Here is a 16,737-nt window from a genome sequence, read left to right as displayed (position 1 = left end):
CAAGGGGCACTTGGCTCCCCGGCCCTTCTCCACCCCTTGAACTGTTGCTGGTCTTGTGAGTCACTCGTGCAGCGACCCTAGGAGAGCTCATTGGAGAAGCTGACGGCGGGAGCATGGGCACAGGGTGTCAGGGGAAATACCTGGGGATGTCCCTTGTGGTGCGGGCCCCTCCTCATCCCCGTGGGCCTGCCAGTGCTGGGACCACTGAGGAGCCCCAAGCCTCCAGCCCTCTGGGGGACCTACCTGTGCTGAAAAGCATGCTCTTGACCGAGCCATGCCTTCGGCCCTGGGCAGCCCCAGCTCACAATGGCACGGTGATGCGAAGCCCGCTCACCCCCTTTGCCCAGCTCCTGAGTGCCTGTGAGGTTACCTGACGCCTGGCTACACCTGCTTTATGGGTCGCAGCCCAGGTGGTGACCCCAAAAGCCCCTGAGGAAAAATGCCCTGATTCTACCCCCTCTGCCAAGCTGTTTCTTGTCTAAGAAGAGAAATGAACCTGGGGAATCCCCTGTGGGCTGCCTGGCCTCTGCCTGCCCCCACCCTGTGGGAGCCCCCCTCGCCCTTCTCCCTGCCATGTGGCCAGGGGAGGGCCTGGGGCCAGGCTGCTTGACAAGCAGTAGCCTCCTTAGCTCCTTCACTCAGTGGATGTGAGATGGGGAGGGGATGGGGGGAGATCTTGCAGCCTGCCCTTCCCATACTGCCCGGAGCCCAGCCTAAGGGACCGTGAGGAGGGTGGGGGCTGGAGGGTGCCTGCAGCACGAGGGGCGAGGGGCGGGGGCTGGGCCCCTGAGGAGGGGTCGTGAGATCTGGGAAAGCTAGTGCGGGGCTGTTGACCTCTGACCCAGCCCAAACAGGAAGTGCCCTATCTGGTGGCCCGGGCCTGGGAGGAGAAGGAATGCAGGGACGAGTCCAAAGCAAACACTCCACCAGCTTCCCAGGCCTCTCCCCACCCCCTGCCACAGTCTGGTCCTGTCTCCACGGAGAACATGGGGGCGGAGGTAGGGGGATGGGGGAATCGGCTCGGGCTAGCAGCAAGCAAGGCCGTTCTCAGGCCCGGATCCTGGCCGGAGCTGGTGGCGGGGCAAGGTCTCTGTGATGGGCATTTGGCTCTTCCTCCTTCACTCCAGCCGCCTCCAGCAGGCCTCAGAACAGGGTCTGCTCCCTTCCTCCTGCCACGTCCTGCCTGCCTGTCATCCGGCTGTGTCCCTGCCCCCAGACCACCATGAGCCCCCACTCCCCCAGGGCTCAGGGCTGGGCCCATCTTGCTCCTGCCCTGCTCCTCTAGGGCACAGGGCATGATGGCCCCCTCACAACCGCCCAGTGGCTTCAGGGGGCTACACAGACCCTGAGTCCCCGCCCAGCACGGCCGGCCAGTCCTGGCTTCTGGGCCCGACAGGGCTGAACCGTCACATGGCGGGGCTCTTGGCACATGATGCGGTCAGCAACTCCAGCCAGGGGCTGCTCGCTGCCGAGTCCCCAGGGCTGGGCCTGCCTCGCACAGACCAAGTGCTGCTTCTCTAGGAATTGTTAAGTGGCTGCTAATCCTTTGCCTCCTCTGGCATCAGGCCATGGGGTGGGGGTGGGGTGTGGATGTGCATGGGGAGGGGGCCAGGGTGAGGATTCTGGAACCTGGAATGGAGGGAGGAGAGGCAAAGTGCTCTCACGGTGGTGCCACCGTGTCACCAGCCCCTGGCTTCACTGCAGCTGTGGGTGGCTTTGGGACAAAGAGGGGAGTGGGGGAGGCTCTCAGAGAAGCTGTGGGGAGCAGGCCTGTGAAGCCCCTGCTGACGAGGCAAAGTCTCGGGTGTGGCCCAGGAAGTTCATGGGCAATGGAGACCTTGGCTTAAACAAGATGCGTTTATTACGTTCAAGTTCAAACCAGCATCGCCCCCTCACTCCCTGCTGGGCCGTTTGCTAAGCCAAGGGGCCTCATGAGCGCAACAGGGAAGTGGGTGCTTCTCACACAGCAGGGCTTCTGGATCTTTCTCCCAGCTCGGGTCTGGGCCGTTGCCCCAGTGAGCGCTGTGTGTGTCCAAGGCCGGCAGGCAGGGCGGGGCTAGGAGGGCTCCCTCCGCTGGGGCTGGAGGACAACGCTGTGGTAGGCCCGGATGCAGGAGAAGGCAGTGGGCGGGATGCGGCGCGTGTCAATGAGGTTGTTCTCCAGGTGCGTGGAGATGAGGTTGGAGTCTTGGGCCACGCGTGTGTCACAGATGGAATTGAGGGGCACGTGTCTGTGGAGTGGTGGCGAGAAGACCCGGGAAGGATGGCAGGCGTCACGCAGGAAGGGAGGAAGAGAGAGCCCCACAGTCAGAGGAGTGGGCTCCTGACACCGGGTCCCCGCTGCCCCTGGCGTCCTCTGAGATCTGCCCGAGCCCAGCAGGAAGGGCGCGTCTTCCTCCCCTGACTGCTGGTGGGCCATGGGGGCACAGCGGATGGCACGGGCAGGGCAGGGCTCCTACCTGATGTTGTTGTGGCTCAGGTGCAGCACCTGCAGCCCCCTGAGACCCAGGAGGCCTCGGGGGACGGCCTCCAGCTGGTTATGATCCAACAGCAGCTCAGCCAGGGAGCCACGCAGGCCCCAGAAGGACACGGCGTGCACGCCGTCGGCACGTAGCCTGTTGTGAGACAGGTGCAGGAACTCCAGGCCGGGCTTCATGTGCGCGAACACGTAGCCGGGGATGCGCTCAATGAGGTTGTGGTGCAGCAGCAGACGCCTCAGGCCCCGAGGCAGGAAGGAGGGCACGTGCACCAGCCAGTTGTGGGAGAGGTCGAGGGTCTCCAGCTTCCTGCGGTGCGAGGCACACGGGAGCGGGACGAGCTGCTGGCGCCACACGTGGGGTGACCACGCCCAGCAGGAGAGTGCTCACTGATCCCCAGGAACCAGCCACAGCCTGGAACTCTCCACAGCTCGGGCCCAAGGAGAGGGGATGTGGGTGGGTGGGGCTCTCAGCAAGTGTGGAGGGTGCCTGGTGTCTGGGCTCAGAGCAGGGCGTGGAGCTGTCCAGCCCTCTCCTCGTGTCTCACACTCCTCTTGGCCTCTGCCACCTCACCTGTCTTATCACCAGCTGTGCAGAAAGCGGTGGGGGTGGGGCGCGGGGGTGGGGAGGAGCCACAAACCAGGCTCTCAGAGAGAGACTGCATCAGGGCAGCCATGATTGATCATGTGGGCCTTAGTACGCCCAATCCCTGAGGCCTGCACTTCTGCAGCAGGAGCAGAGAGTGGGGATGCTTCGTGGCCACGCGACCAGCAAAAGTGGCCTTGCTCAGTGACGTTCCGCCTGTCCTGTGGGTGCGGTCAACCCTTTGCCTCGTTCCTCCATGGAGCTAGCAGCACTCTCCCCTTCCACCAGCAGAGGAAAAAATAGAGAGAGAGAGAGAGAGAGAGAGAGAGAAGCAGGCCAGCCCCACCCGCTAGCCCGCCCGCCCTGGCTTGACTGGCCGCCAGCCCCCTGCCCAGGCCCCGCGGCGGCGGGAGTGGAGCGCGGCTGGGCGGTCCCTCCCAGGCTGCCGTCTGCTTTCCTTTGCCCCCTTGGCAAGAGGGGGAGAGGAAAAAGGAATAATTAAACCCAAACGTCCTGGTAACTTTTTCCTGGAACGCGAGGATGCAGGGCGGGAGGCGCTGGAATGGCTGGCGGACTGTCTGCGGACCCCTGTCTCTCCAGCCCCCCGCCCCCCGGCCTTGGTGGCCACCAGACCCTCCTCAGCCTCCTGCCTGGCCCTCCCCAGCCTTCCCCGGCCCTCCTGTTGTTCCCACGCCGTGTCCTGGCTCCTCAGCTCCGTAGCCTCTGGTTGCTGTGAGAGGCCAGGAAGCGCCAGCGCCCCGCCCCAGCTGTCCAAACCAGATCTGGGAGCTAGTGGAGGCCCTTCTGGTGGTGAGGGGAATGGTGATTCCACCCCCCTCCAGTCCCTCACTGGTCAGAACTCAGCCTTAAAAGAGGCAGAAACGAAGAGGGAGACTCACCACCAGCCAAGGGACAAATGGGGCCCCCGGAAAGCTGCCGAGGCAAAGGAGGATCCTTTCCCTGAGAGTTCTGAGGGCATCTGCCCCCCGCATGCCTAGATGTCAGATTTCTGGACTGCAGAACTCAGGGAGAAGCCACCTGCTGCCAGCAGCTGCCTGGTTAGTGATGGCAGCCCCAGGACACTTGCACGTCTGTCTTTCCTGTGCGCCTCCATGCCACACCTCTCCTGTCCTGGTTGCCTTCCAGTGAAAGCCAGCCCTGGGCCACCTTTCCCCTCCACCAGCACCCCTGCACCCAGGCCCGCAGCATCTCCCAGACACCCTCTCTGGGTGCCAGCAGGGCAGGCCTGGGCATGGGTGGGCGAGGGGTGTTCTGGGCGGGAGGGAGAGGAAGGGCCTCAGAAGCTGGCAAAGCCTTGAGAGCAGGTGAGTGGTGGGCAGGGACAGAAGACACCCAAGTGGCGCACGTGAGACCAGGTCCGAGCAACAGACCCTCCCCCTGGAGCCCTTGGTCCGCCTGGCCCTCTCTGGGGCTTCTTGGCTCAACACTACTCTCGTTGCCCACCCTGCCTGCCTCCCTGGCCTCTGTGTGCCCAGCAGGGTGGAGCCCACTGAGGCAGAGCACTCACGGGAGGTCGATCCAAGCCCGGGGCGCCAGCCGGTCCTCCTGGAGCCGGTTGTTGCTAAGCACCAGCACGCCGAGGCTGTGGCTGTGCCTCAGCACACCCTCTGTCACCTCCTCGATGAGGTTGGTGCCCAGATGCAGCTCCTAGGGCCAGGGGTCACCATGAGGGACCCCTGCCCCTCGCTGGTGCCCTGCTCAGAGTGTCCCCGTGCCCTGCCTGCACTGCCCCCTTTCCCCAAGCACCACTGTGTCTGCAAGTGGGGAGCACGGCCATCTGTGCAAAGGATCTTGGGGCCACCTGCCAGCTACGTGGGTAGGTCCTGAGACCCCCCAAAACACAGCCCCCAAGAGCATTGTCAAGGGAGTTGATGTTGTGGTGTAACCAGTTAATCCACCACTTGCAGTGCTGGCATCCCGTATGGGAGCGGCAGGTTGAGTCCACTCTGCTTACTTGCGATCCAGCGCCCTGCTAAGGGGTCTGGGCAGTGGAAGTGGGCCAAGTGCTTGGGCCTCTGCACCCACATGGGAGACTCAGGGTGGAGCTCCAGGCTCCTGGCTTCCACCTGGGCCAGCCCTGGCTGTTGTGACTATTTGGGGAGTGAACCAGTAGATGGAAGATTGTAAAAAGGAGCCCCACTGCCAAGCACTGATGCACTCTTCAGGGTACTATGTGGCCCAGACAGGTGTGGAGGAGGTCCAAGTCCAAGGCTGTGGCAGCTTAGAGGACAGGCTGAGACCTCCTGGCTCAGAGCTGGTGTTGAGTTGTGTTGTGAACCTTCCCTCTACGCCCTCAGCCAGAGCTCAGGTCGCTTGTGGCAATATCGCCCGCCCCCTCCTGGGGGCTCTCAGCTCACCTGCAGGGAAGCCGGCAGGCCTGGTGGGATGGTCCGCAGCTGGTTCCGGTCCAGCCTCAGGTAAAGCAGGCTGCGGAGAGGCCGGAAGGCCAAAGGGGAGATGTCCCCATCCCGCAGCTCATTGCCTTCTACCTCCAGCGTCAGCAGGTGGCTGAGCCCTGCGGGGTGAGTAGAGGGACACCTGGGCAGGCTGTGGAGCCCCTGGGCATAGCTACAGAACCCCACCTGCCGCTAGGGGCCGGGCCACCTTCCCTGGCTGGCGGCCCTCCTCCCAGTCTGCCCCAGCACCCAGTGGGTAGGCCCTCCCCGCGCCTGCACCTTTCCCCAGCCTCCCCCCTGCCCAGACGCGGCCCCTGGGCCTTGCCGCACCCTGGAAGCTGCCCTTCTGCAGACCCTCCAGCAGGTTGTCATTGAGCTTGAGCTCCAGCAGGGAGGCGGGCAGGGCGGGCACTGTGGACAGCAAGTTCCCATCAAGGTTCAACCGCTTCAGCCGTGTCAGGTTCTGGAGGGCAGGGAGAAGAGCCAGGCTGGGGTCTGGGGCGCCACCCGTGGCTGTCACTCAGGGCAGACCTTCCTAGGCATGACTGGGGCCTGCCCTGGCTAACAGGCACTCTGCTTGGTGGCATGGGGGACTCCCAGTTCTCATGGCAAATGGGCCTGTCTGTGGTCGCCGCTGGCTGCCACGTGGCTTGCAGCTGAGATCATGGGGAGCACTGCGCACCCTTGGGCCCCTCCCTGCTAGGTGCCCAGGCACACCTTGAAGGCATGGGGGTGCAGGCCGTGGCCATCCAGTTTGTTCTTGCTCAGGTCCAACCACTCCAGGTTCGGCAGCCCCCGGAACGCGTGGGCCGGGATCTTGGCAATTTCGTTCTCTGTACACACAGGCAGCAGCCACATTCATGCACCCGTTTCCCTTGCCCTCTGCCTCTCTGTACTCTCGCACACTCCTGGCTTTGGGGATAGCAGTGACACAGTCCTTGAAAGAGACAGCTCTTCTGACTGTCCCAGGTTGGGGCATCTCCTCCCTGCCACCCAGGACCTCTCAGAAGGTGGGCCGGCCTCAGTGCACGGTGATAGGAACTTCTAGAGGGTGACCAGGGCAGGGACTCAGGCACAGAGCCTCTTGCTTCTGTCACAGGGGAGAGGGGCCATTCACCTGCCAGGTAGAGTGTGGTCAGGCCCGGGTCGGTCAGGGCTGGCACGTGCTTCATCTTGACGTTGCGGCAGGCAATGGCCGCCTGGGCCAGGACGCATGAGGCTGGCAGGGAGGGCATGGTGTGCTCTGGGGTGCCTGGCTCTGCAGCGCCAGGCCCGTGTCCTCGCCTGCTTCCTGGCCTGCCCTGCCCACCGCCAGTGGCCTCTGTGGGGCTGCTGCTGCTGACCCAGCCTCTGCGGTGCTTCTTCTGGCGCTGCCAAGTCCCCAGCCCAGATTGGCGGGGAGCCCCTGGGGAAACAGATGCACAGACTGGCCTGGTCACGAGCAAAGAGTCAGGGGCATCCTGGAGAGGCCAGCCTGGGCTGGAACAGCAGCCCCTTCCCTTGGCACCGAGGGCCCAGGCCCACAGGGGGGCTCTGAGGCTGGGAACCAAGGCTTTGGAAGGTTCTCCTGCCCTGGACGTGAGCGCACGCAACTTGGGCTCCTGGAGACCTGGGCAAGGGCTGAGCAGCTAGTGTCACCGGTGCGATTGGTGGCCTCGGGCCACTTTGCACACTCATGTGTGCCCCTCCAGCCCCCAGCAGCCCTCCTGTGAGCTGGCCCAGCCAGTCCTCACCTTTCGGGGGCCTCCTGGCCTTCAGGCCTCTTCGCCTGGCTTCCTGGCCCCCTGCCTTCCTGCTCTGGCCCTCCTCAGGAGCCACCACCCCCTCTTCCGCTCGAAGGCCCCTGCTGGCTGGCAAGGACACAAGCTTCTCAGTGCGAGGCTTCTCTGTCCCGGTCCCCAAGGTAGCCGTGGCCTGGGGCGAAGCTCGCTTGGGGCCCAGCCCCTTGTTCTGAAGCTGCTTCCGCTCCAGGGATGCTGGGGGCCGCTCTTTCCTTAAAGCTGGCCTGGTAGGCGCCTTCTGGTGGGGCTCAGGGGACTCCGTGTGGGCTCCATGGGCTCCCTCCTCAGCAATGGGTGGATTCTGGCCGCTGTTCCCAGCGATGGGTTTCATGCGACCTGTAGAAGGAGCCAACAAGAGCAGGGGTGGCTGGGACCCCTACGTGACAAAGAGGCCTGACCCTTCCCCCGCAGTGGGGCATCCACGGAGGGCCAGCTCCCCCACCTCCCTCTTCATCCAGGCCTCCCTCTATTTGTCTCTCCCCTCCAGAGGGTGGGAGTTGAGAGGGGACAGATAGGCCTGGGGTGGAGCCACCAAACAGTGCCAACCGCTGGCCTATCAAGACCAAGGCCACATTTGTAGCTCGAGCCCTAGGGCTGTGAACCCTGCCCTGCTGACCACCCTCCCCCACTGCCTCATCGTGAGATTGTCCTTGACCCATCGTGAGCCCGTCTCTTTCCTTACCCCATTCCAGGGCCTGGGCACGAGGCTGCTCAGAGCGTGCACCCCAAGTGAGCAGCAGGTGGGCACCCTGGGGTCACTGACTTTCTCTCCCTGTGCCCCAGCCTGGGGGTGTTCTGGCAGCGGACAAGGCGCCCTCCTTCCTGTGGGGGGCCAGCTACTCACCGTCGGGGCACCCAGGCAGGCTGGGCAGCGGCTGCAGGGTGGGCAAGCCTGTGCATGTCGGTGGGGCTGCGGGCTCTCGGAGGCTCTGCCCTGGCTTGGCCAGCGCCCCTCCAGAGCAGCACCCCACCCAAAGGGCCAAGATGAGGACAAGCACTGTCCTCATGACCCCGGAGGGCAGGCCCCGCAGCCGGCAGAGGGCAGGGAGAGCTGGGAGAGGCGAAGCACTGGCCGCGGCAGGCGGGACGCACACTCCCAGAGCGACAGTGCTGTTGCCTGTGCTCGTGGGCCTGGCCCTGGTGCCGGGAGTCTCCCTGGACCCTCTCCTGGCGGGGGGGGGGGGGTCCCCGGCCTGCCAAGCAAGCGCCTCCCCAGGCCTTTCTTTGGCTTCCCGCAGCGTGCCCTGCTCCCACCCGAGCAGAGAAGTGCCGAGTTCCTTTCCTGGCCCTGAGTGCTCTTGCTCTTTCCTGTAAAGCCCGCATTGATTCGCCACTGGCCAGCGCCCAGTGGCCCCCGTGAATGGCCATCTGTCTCCACACACAGTGGGCCTGTGGGCCACCACGGAGCAGGCGCTCACCACAGGCTGCCAGCTCCTACCTCCAAGGCCGTGAAAGGAGAGGGGCGGGGGCCTCCTGGGGGTCCAGGACAGGGGGCAGGTGCCAGAGCCAATGGGCAATGGTGGGGCCGGCCCCAGTGGAACCTGCCAAGCCTGGGAACCAGTGCCGAGGCCTTTCCATTCCAGAGGAAATGGGGCACACGGCAGAGCAGGGGCAGGGAGCACAACCCCTCGACCCTTCCACCCCTACAAGCTGGGCGGGGGCCTGCCTCGGGCTGGGGCTGGCTCTTGCTTCTTCTACCGGCTCTCTGCCTGCCTCTGCGGGCCTCCATGTTCTGCTCCTGTGTGTGTCTGGTGGTGGTGGCGTTGGGGGGGGGGGGGAGGCAGCTTGGATGTCCTGTGGCTGTCCCCACCACATTGGCACGCTGGCCATCTCAGAGGTCTCCCCAGACTTCTTGGCTAAGAGTCCAAGCACCACTGTGGTCAGGCCATCCCCAGATGCCCCTGGGCCTCCCACACGCACACCTTCTGGGACCCCTGTGTGTCAGCATAGCCTGAGGCTGAGCTCCAAAGAAGAGGCTGCCCTGGGGGGGGGGGCAGAGAACCAGGGCAGAGCAAGTGGTAAAAAAAACACATTGGGATATCCAGACACAGGTCACCGAGTCCATCGCAGAGGGTTGCTGGCAGCCCCTGCCCCAGCGACTGGGCCCCTGCACCAACCAGGCTGCCCCTGCAGCCTTGGCCCCCAAACCTGGCTGAGGGCAGGCAGAAGGGGGCGGGGGGCTGGCAGGGAGGACTGAGCTCACCGCAGGGCTTGGTTCCTGGGGCCAGCATTGAGGAAGGTTTTCCTACAGCTCTGTCCAGCGTTGACTTATGTTTGGAAGCAGTCTGAGAAAATGAGTTAACTGTGGGCAAGACTTAAGGGGGGGGCGGTGTGGTGGTGTTGGTGGTGGTGGTGAGGGGATGTGGCAGGGGAGGGGCCATGGCCTGGAAGGGCCAGCAGCAAGGACGAAGCAGCCTGGCCATGGCCACGGGGCGTGGGGGCGGGTTCCGATGGGAGGCGACAGGTCTGCGTGCCGGGTGTGATGAATGGACACAGAGGTCACTGTCCTCAGAAGCCAGTGTGGGACCCCCATCACCCCTCTGCCCACCCCGCCTGGCAAGGTTCTGGCTTATGGCCTGAATTTGGGAGCATGCCACACCCCCCCCCCCAACACACACCACAGACAGGGACAGGACAGAGACAGGGACTGTCTGGGGAGCGAGCAAACGCCTTGGGAGCCAGTGATCAGGCCACTGTCTGCCTATGCACCCTGTGGGTGACGCAGGATGGCCTGAGCCCAGCATTCTGCCCTGGGTGGGGGGCACTGCTGGAGCTGGGGGCGGGGCATGTAGACACGGCGATGCAGAGGCTCGGTGTGTTGGCCCGGGGTCCTGGCCATTTTACAGAGAAAGAACAAGTCACCAGGCAGAGGCCAGGCTTCCTGCATCGGAGTGGGCCTGGCCCCTGGAGGCAGACTGCATGTGAGCCCTGGTTCTGCCCCTCCCCCTGTGTGGGGATGGATTCTGGAATCCTGGCCCCCTACCCATTTCCCCTGTTCGTGCGGCGCTCCCCAGGCGCTGACTAAACATCCTGCCATCTGGTTCCTATTAGCTGGCTGGGGGTGGGGGAGCATGCTCCCAGGTTTCTCTGGCACAACCAGCCTGGAGGGGGGAGGCACCCACTCCTACCCACCTAGGCAGGAAGGGGCGAGGCCTCGGCGCTCTCGCTTCCCCAGCTCCCTCGCAGTCCTGACCTCTCTTCCCTTCCCTGGGTGGGCCTCTGGGGAGTGGCACTCTTGCCACCTATTCTGTCCAGTCTCAGGGCACTCAGCTACCATGGGGACCTTAAAGAAACCCCAGAGAGCAGAGCCAGCCTGTGTGTGCGTGTCGGGGGGGGGGGTCTCAGCAGAACCAGAGGTTCCCAGCAAGTTTCTGCCTCACCCCCTTCACCCCTCCCCCATTCCTGAGCTCACTGTGGACTTGAGTTGAGACAGGCGGGGCCTCAGGCCAACACTAATCCTGAGCCCGGTGTCTGGGATTTTCCAGGAACCAGGGATGTAGCCTGGGGGTTGCTGGAAAGAGCTTTGGGCTCCCAGCTGTGCTGTGGACTGACGACTGGACATGTGATCTGAGGAGCAAGCCTCCCTGCCCAGTGCCTTAGTCTCCCTATCTCAATATGGTGGTGGTCTCCTGAGAAAGTTCTAGAATCTGAGAGTTGGCAGGAACCATCAGAAGCTGCAGATGATCAAGGTCACTTCTAGCTGCCCATTGTCAAGATTCTTTTTTTTTCTTTAAAGATTTTATTTACTTATTGGGGAGTCATAGTTACAGATAGAGACATGGGGAGACAGAGAAGTCTTCCAACTGCTGGTTCACTCCCCAAATGCTTGCAACAGCTGGAGTTGGGCCAATACAAAGACAAGAGCCAGGAGCTTCTTCCAGGTCTCCCATGTGAGTGTGCAGGGGTCCAAGCACTTGGGCCATCCTCTACTGACTTCCCAGGCCATCAGCAGGGAGCTGGATCAGAAGTGGAGTAGCCAGGACTTGAACCAGGGCCCATATGGTATGCGGGTGCCGCAGGCGAACGAGTAACCTACAATGCTACAGTGCCGGCCCCCAGTGCCAAGATTCTAAGAGCAAGGAAGGGACTCCTGCTCCTTCTTCCCTCCCCTTTCCCTTCCACGTAGCGAACTCCCCACAGATGAGTTCACTCATATGTCCCTGAGTTGGAACTTCCACCAGCAGTGGCGAGGACGCCAACACGGCGCTCATTGTCCCTCAAGGCTCCTTAGATCTCCACAGCTGAGAGCTCGCCTCTCATTAGGGGAGGATCAGAAGACAGTCTTTGCTCAGTGAACAGCCCCAAGCCCCTGCTCGCAGGAGCACAGGCCCATGGGAAGAAAGGGGCTGGCCATGGTGACTGCAGGAAGGGGCACTTTGGACAGGCAAGGGCCAGGCGAAGGCGCGATTGAAAAGCCCAAGAAGGAGCCCCCCAAAAGGAAGCAGGCGGCCGGCTTGAGTGAGGGCACAGAAGGGCAGTGGGCTTTCTCTTTGCCCTTGAAGGGAAGAAGGGGCCACTGAGCACAAGGAGGGGCAGAATCACACGACCTGACTTACAAAAGGGTCCCCCAGGCTGCTGGGGGTGCAGTGACGTATTGAGTGCCTGAAGGAAGGTGGGAGGCAGCTGAATCCCCCCAGGGTAGAAGTGCTAGTGATTGGATTGGCCGAAGCTGCAGCTGTGGGAAGTGGGTGGAGTCAGGACCGTGTGGGCGGAGCCAGCCAACCTCACATCTGACAGCTAGGCAGCTAGACTGGGAGGTTGGTTCTTAAGATAGCCAAGCTGACGTCTAGCAGGCAGTTCCATGTATGTCCCTGGGGCTCGGGGCCAAGGGCTGTCATTTGCCAAGTGCATGGCGTGCCCACTGCATGCCAGCCCTCCTGCTAGGGGCCAGGGCACAGTAGTTGTTTGATAGCCAAAGACACACCCTTAGCGTGGGCCCTGGGGAAAGGGAATAGGCTCATTCTGGAGCGTTTCACATCTTGTCTGAGTGACATGGGCACCAGTGTGAGTGTGTGTGTGTGTGTGTGTGTGTGTGTTGGGCCTACTCACGTCTCCTTGGGCAAGAACCTCTGTCCATGCGGCTACCTTGGATGGCGTTAAAGGTACAAGGGCCTTTGCATCCTTGAAGCTGTGAGGAGGAACGGGCAGACTTTCCCTGCCCTCTTCCTGTTGCCAGCAGCCCTTCCCTAGAGGAAACTCATCATGTTTTAATGCCATCGAAACCTCAAAGGATCTGGTCCCAATTAAATGACTTTTCTTGCAGATGCTTTTGCGAGCACTAAAGACATGAGCCGATTCAGACTCATTCTTCCTGCTTCCTTGCCTCAGACCTGGAGAGAGAGAGAGAGAGAGAGAGAGAGAGAGAGACTGACTCCTAGCAGGATGGCGACGGCTGGGGATAAGGAGAGTGAGGAGCATTCATTTCCCAGTAGAGGATCCCCAGATCTCCAGCTGCTGGGCTCCCCCAGACTCTAAGTTGCTGGAGTGTTGGGCTGCCGGTGTCCCTAGGGAGGCCGCCAGAGGGAGGCTGACTGGAAAGGACCTTGGAGATTCCGAGTTGGCCCATGTGGCTGGGGAGAACTGAGACCACGGTTGGGATGGGGACTTGGGGAGGGGGACACTTTGCCATCTTCTTCCCACATCTGAAATCCGTCTCTTCCTGCCAATAACGTGGACCCCGTCTGCCGCCCTTGAAAGCTGTCCCTGTCCTGCCCCTTTAGCTGGACAGACGCTGGGGCTCAGGCTCCGCTCAGGCGAGAAGGCGAGGGTGAACGCCCCCTCCCCCGTCCGAGCGGGCACGTTCATGTTCCAGTCCTGGCGCCCGCGTCTCCAGCTCCAGACGCATGTGACTCAGCCCCGCCGGCCTTGCCAAGCCGTCTAGACCCGAGCGTCTCCCCGCGGAGGGGGCGATCCCGCCCGCCGTTTCCTCTGCTGCTGGCCACGCCGGCTGAGTCCCGCGCACGTGCAGGGGCGCGCGCACGCTCCCGCCACGCCTGCTCGGCGACCTGCGCATCCCCCTGGACCACGAGAACCAGCCCTGCGCAGGCATGGGAGCGTGAGCGAGGAACTAAGATGCCCGCCTATCCTCTCTATTTATGGGAGCTGAGGCAAGGAGACCAATGAAGACTGCAGCCAAGCTTCCTTGAGGTGCACTCTCCTGGGGACACCCCAGACACACAGCCAGGCTCTGGCCACTCCCGCTCCCCCACCCCCAACACAGGACACACACTGCAGACCCTTTTGAGCCCTAGGTGTGGGCTGGGATCCCAGGAGCTTGTGGCCCGAGAGGCAGGTGACAGCAGCATCCCCTGGGTTTTAAGGGCCTTTCAATGGCAGGAGGTGAGTGTAGGGCTCCCAGTGGGGAACAACCCCTGCTTTGCGTCACCATGGCCCTTGCCCCAGCATGGGAGTGACAGGAAGAGGCGATCAAAGTCCCCTGGCAGCCTCTCCATCCTCTTGTGCCAGTAGCTTCCCAAGGGGGACCCAGAGGTCCAGAATGAGAACATTCTGCAGTTGACAGTCTTCCCTCAATTCCTAGAATGACAGCGGTGGCCATGCAGAGCCAAGATCAGAGAGCCCTGGACTCCCCCAAGGCTGCAGACACAGCAGACCCCTGTCTGTAAGGCCCCTGACGGCGGCTCTCACGTCCTGTGGGCTTAGAGGCATCAGAGACATGTGCTGGGCCAGGGCACAGGAATGAATGATGGGCACTGGAGGGAAATCGGTGTCATTCCCATTTGAGGAACTCTTTTCCAAAGTTGGGGGCTGCTGAAGCCTTGTGGGTCTTTCTCATCTCGTCTGCACGCAACTCTCTGCCCACCTGCATGAAGACTGGGGTCCTGGCTGGCACAGATGGCATGGCCTGGCTGCAAGACCTGGGCACCACTAGCTCTGCGTGGCAGGAGCAGAGCACTCCGTGCAGCAGGCGGAGGAGGAACATGGGGAGGAGCAGGGGAGGGGGAAGGGAAGGAGGGAGAGGGCAGGAGGCAGTGGCAGCTCCCATCCGGGCTGTGTCTCACCTGGAGAGAGGCCCTACTGAGACCATCCTCATTACTCTGTCTCATTTCTCCCCCAAAGCCAATGGCAGGTCCTCCCCTGAAATTTCTCTCTCTCTCCCTCTCCCTCTCCCTCTCTCTCCCTCTTTCTCTCTCTGTCTCTCTCCCTCTGAGTCTTCATTTGGCACTTACCACCCTTATTGGGAACTCTGGCATGGGGCTGAGGGAGGAGGGAGACTCAATCCTGTGAAGGTTTCCAGGTTCATTGTCACTTGGCCTGGTGCCCTCCACAGCTCCCCTGGACAGCCCAGTGCTCCAGAGCTGGAGGCCGATTCGGTGACCCCCAAGTCCTGGGCCATATATTTCTGTACCCATGGCAGAAACGGAGGCGTCGCACAGGCTCTCATTTTCCAATGCGTTTGCCAAGCACTGACACATGGCTAAGGCCCTGCCGGGCAGCTCGAGTCGGAGCCTCCCCCGCTCCCCGTCCCATGCTCGGGAGGTCGACTCTTGCTACGTGTTACATCCACGTCTGTCCAGGACCCCGCAGCTTGCCCTGCCTCACTCCAGGTCAGTGGGTCCTCGAGCCTCATTTTCAGTCCCTGCTGCACTTAGACCTCCCTCACAGGACCCTGGGTCTCTGGGAAGGAATGCCGCTTAGAGATCTGCCCACTCCTCCCTCCAGGGCTCTCTGCATCTCTACCTGCATCCCTGGGCTCGCACACCTCCCAAGACAGGCAGCTCCCTCCCCCTCCAGGCTGTCAGCTGATGTTTAGACAGTGCTCCCTGGTAGAAGAGCTTCTGTGAGCTTGGTTCCATCTTTCCAGAAGTTTCTACCACTGGGCCTCTTGTCCTTTCTTTCCCTGAGAGATCCAGCAGTCTCCAGTCTTTCCAGTGGGGGAGGCAGGAGGATTTGGGGTAATGTGGTCAGGGTGCGGCAGCCATCCTCATGAGCTGGGGGCTGGCTTGCAGGCCCCTCATCCATGAGCATGGCCTCTAAGAGCTCGCGAGATGGTGTCCTCCGGCCAAGGCCCTGCCGATGCTGCCACGTCCCACCCTGTCCCCTTGACAGAGTTGCTGACTTGGGGAAAGGCCTGCTTAGTGGACTGGCTCCATGGAAATGGGTGGAGAAGGGGAATTTTCTTCCAGAATACACAGGGGCTGGTCTCTTCTTGATCCTCAGGAGCAAAGGATATAGGGAGGGTGGCGGGGGTGGGGGCTGCCATACTGCCATGGTTGGTCCCGCCAAATTCCCCAGTCCTAGGAAAGAGCCACAGACAAACCCACAAGAATTTGAACGTCTGGGCTGGGGCTATGATCGAAATGAAATTTTCTAAAAAGAAAGAAAAATCAAAACAGAAAAAAAGGAACAAAATTTTTAAAAAAGCAACCCAAAGTCCTTTCTCAGTTTCCAGAAGGGCCCAAGGCAGCAGCCTTTTGTGGGGTGGAAAGAGCCCTGAAGGCGCTTTGCAGGTTTCCGGGCGGTGGGCTGGGGCTGCTGTGCCTTGTCTCCCCGGGTCCCTTTAGCTCCAGTTTAGAGGCTCCATGTCCTTCAAACAGCCTGAAATTCCAGAACTTTCCGTCAGGATCAGACCCTGCCCAAGGCCAGCGGGGCCTGTGGCAGGGCCTCCCACGGCCAGGCTGAGGTCCCCTCCAGGTAGTCCCTGGCTCCTGCCCAGTCCGTCCTCCCAAGACTTGCCTCCTGACGCCGCCCTGCAGGAGATGGCAGGGTGGGCCACGGAGGAGGGCCGGCTCCAGGCTGCTGGCACCAGCCACCTTCTAGCTCCTTCCTGTCTTGTGCAGTCAGCAGGTCTCAGGGTTGGGGGCATTCCTTGAGCTGGGGACTTTGCAGATCTCAGGAACGGACGACTGACAAACCCATTCCAGACTCACTTTGTTTCAGGGCTCCGAGAGATACCACAAAACGCTGTCGTAGCGGGAAGGAGCTGCGGTGAGCCGAAGAAGCAGGGCCGGGAAGAACCATGCAGCAGCCATTTTCACGGCGCTTTTTGTAAGCATTTGGTAGGATTTGTTACCTCACGTCATGCTCAACAGCAATCCAGGGAGTTAGGTGCTCTCACTGTCTCCATTAGCGGAAGGCACGGAGGCACAGACAGGTTTGCTTACCCATCCGAAGTCACACAGCTATGAGTAGTGAGGTTGGGCTTGAAGTCAATAAACTTCTAACTATATAGCAGGAGCGTGAGAAACACAAGATGAACCCCTCGGTGGCAGATGGATTGCTCAAGTCCCAGTTCCATTCTGCACACAAGGATTCCCTTCGCCCTTACAGGGACCGTGCCCCGCCCCGCCGCCGACAGCGGCCAGGGAGAACCCGAGCAAGGCGGGAGCGCCCCCTGCCGGAGGAGCCTCGCCTCTACATGTCTTAGTTCCTGGCTGCCTGTAGGGACCGCCGCCAGCTGGGCCCGCGACCGAGTGAGCTCCTGCTAGATCCACCCCGCCCGCCTCCTGTCCCGCCCTC

At 62.1% G+C, this 16,737-nt stretch overlaps 1 protein-coding gene across 1 annotated transcript; it reads right to left on the bottom strand.

Moving 5' to 3' along the window:
• Positions 1-1,843: 1,843 nt before the first annotated feature.
• On the bottom strand, positions 1,844-8,472 carry LOC103345588 (extracellular matrix protein 2). Its single transcript, XM_051837491.3, has 9 exons — positions 8,105-8,472; positions 7,213-7,596; positions 6,597-6,884; positions 6,197-6,312; positions 5,810-5,942; positions 5,441-5,598; positions 4,591-4,730; positions 2,460-2,786; positions 1,844-2,231 (listed from the first exon to the last, which is right to left on the bottom strand). The coding sequence occupies exons 1-9, from the start codon at positions 8,265-8,267 to the stop codon at positions 2,057-2,059; spliced, it is 1,884 nt and encodes a 627-aa protein (XP_051693451.1). The 5' UTR covers positions 8,268-8,472; the 3' UTR covers positions 1,844-2,056.
• Positions 8,473-16,737: the final 8,265 nt, after the last annotated feature.

Source organism: Oryctolagus cuniculus, chromosome X (assembly GCF_051225735.1).
Source record: "Oryctolagus cuniculus isolate XC-2025 breed Fujian yellow rabbit chromosome X, ASM5122573v1, whole genome shotgun sequence".
In the NCBI taxonomy this organism is placed as follows: Eukaryota; Metazoa; Chordata; class Mammalia; order Lagomorpha; family Leporidae; genus Oryctolagus; species Oryctolagus cuniculus.
Note: the sequence above shows the minus strand (reverse complement) of the source record. Positions and strands in the feature narration are given on the sequence as shown.

Excerpts from the sequence above, each read along its gene's own strand:
- LOC103345588 (XM_051837491.3), bottom strand. The coding sequence starts at position 8,267 with ATGAGGACAGTGCTTGTCCTCATCTTGGCCCTTTGGGTGGGGTGCTGC. Across the intron at positions 5,943-6,196 it reads TGCACCCCCATGCCTTCAAG|AACCTGACACGGCTGAAGCG; the intron begins GTGTGCCTGGGC and ends CCTGCCCTCCAG. Across the intron at positions 4,731-5,440 it reads GCCTGCCGGCTTCCCTGCAG|GAGCTGCATCTGGGCACCAA; the intron begins GTGAGCTGAGAG and ends CCCTGGCCCTAG.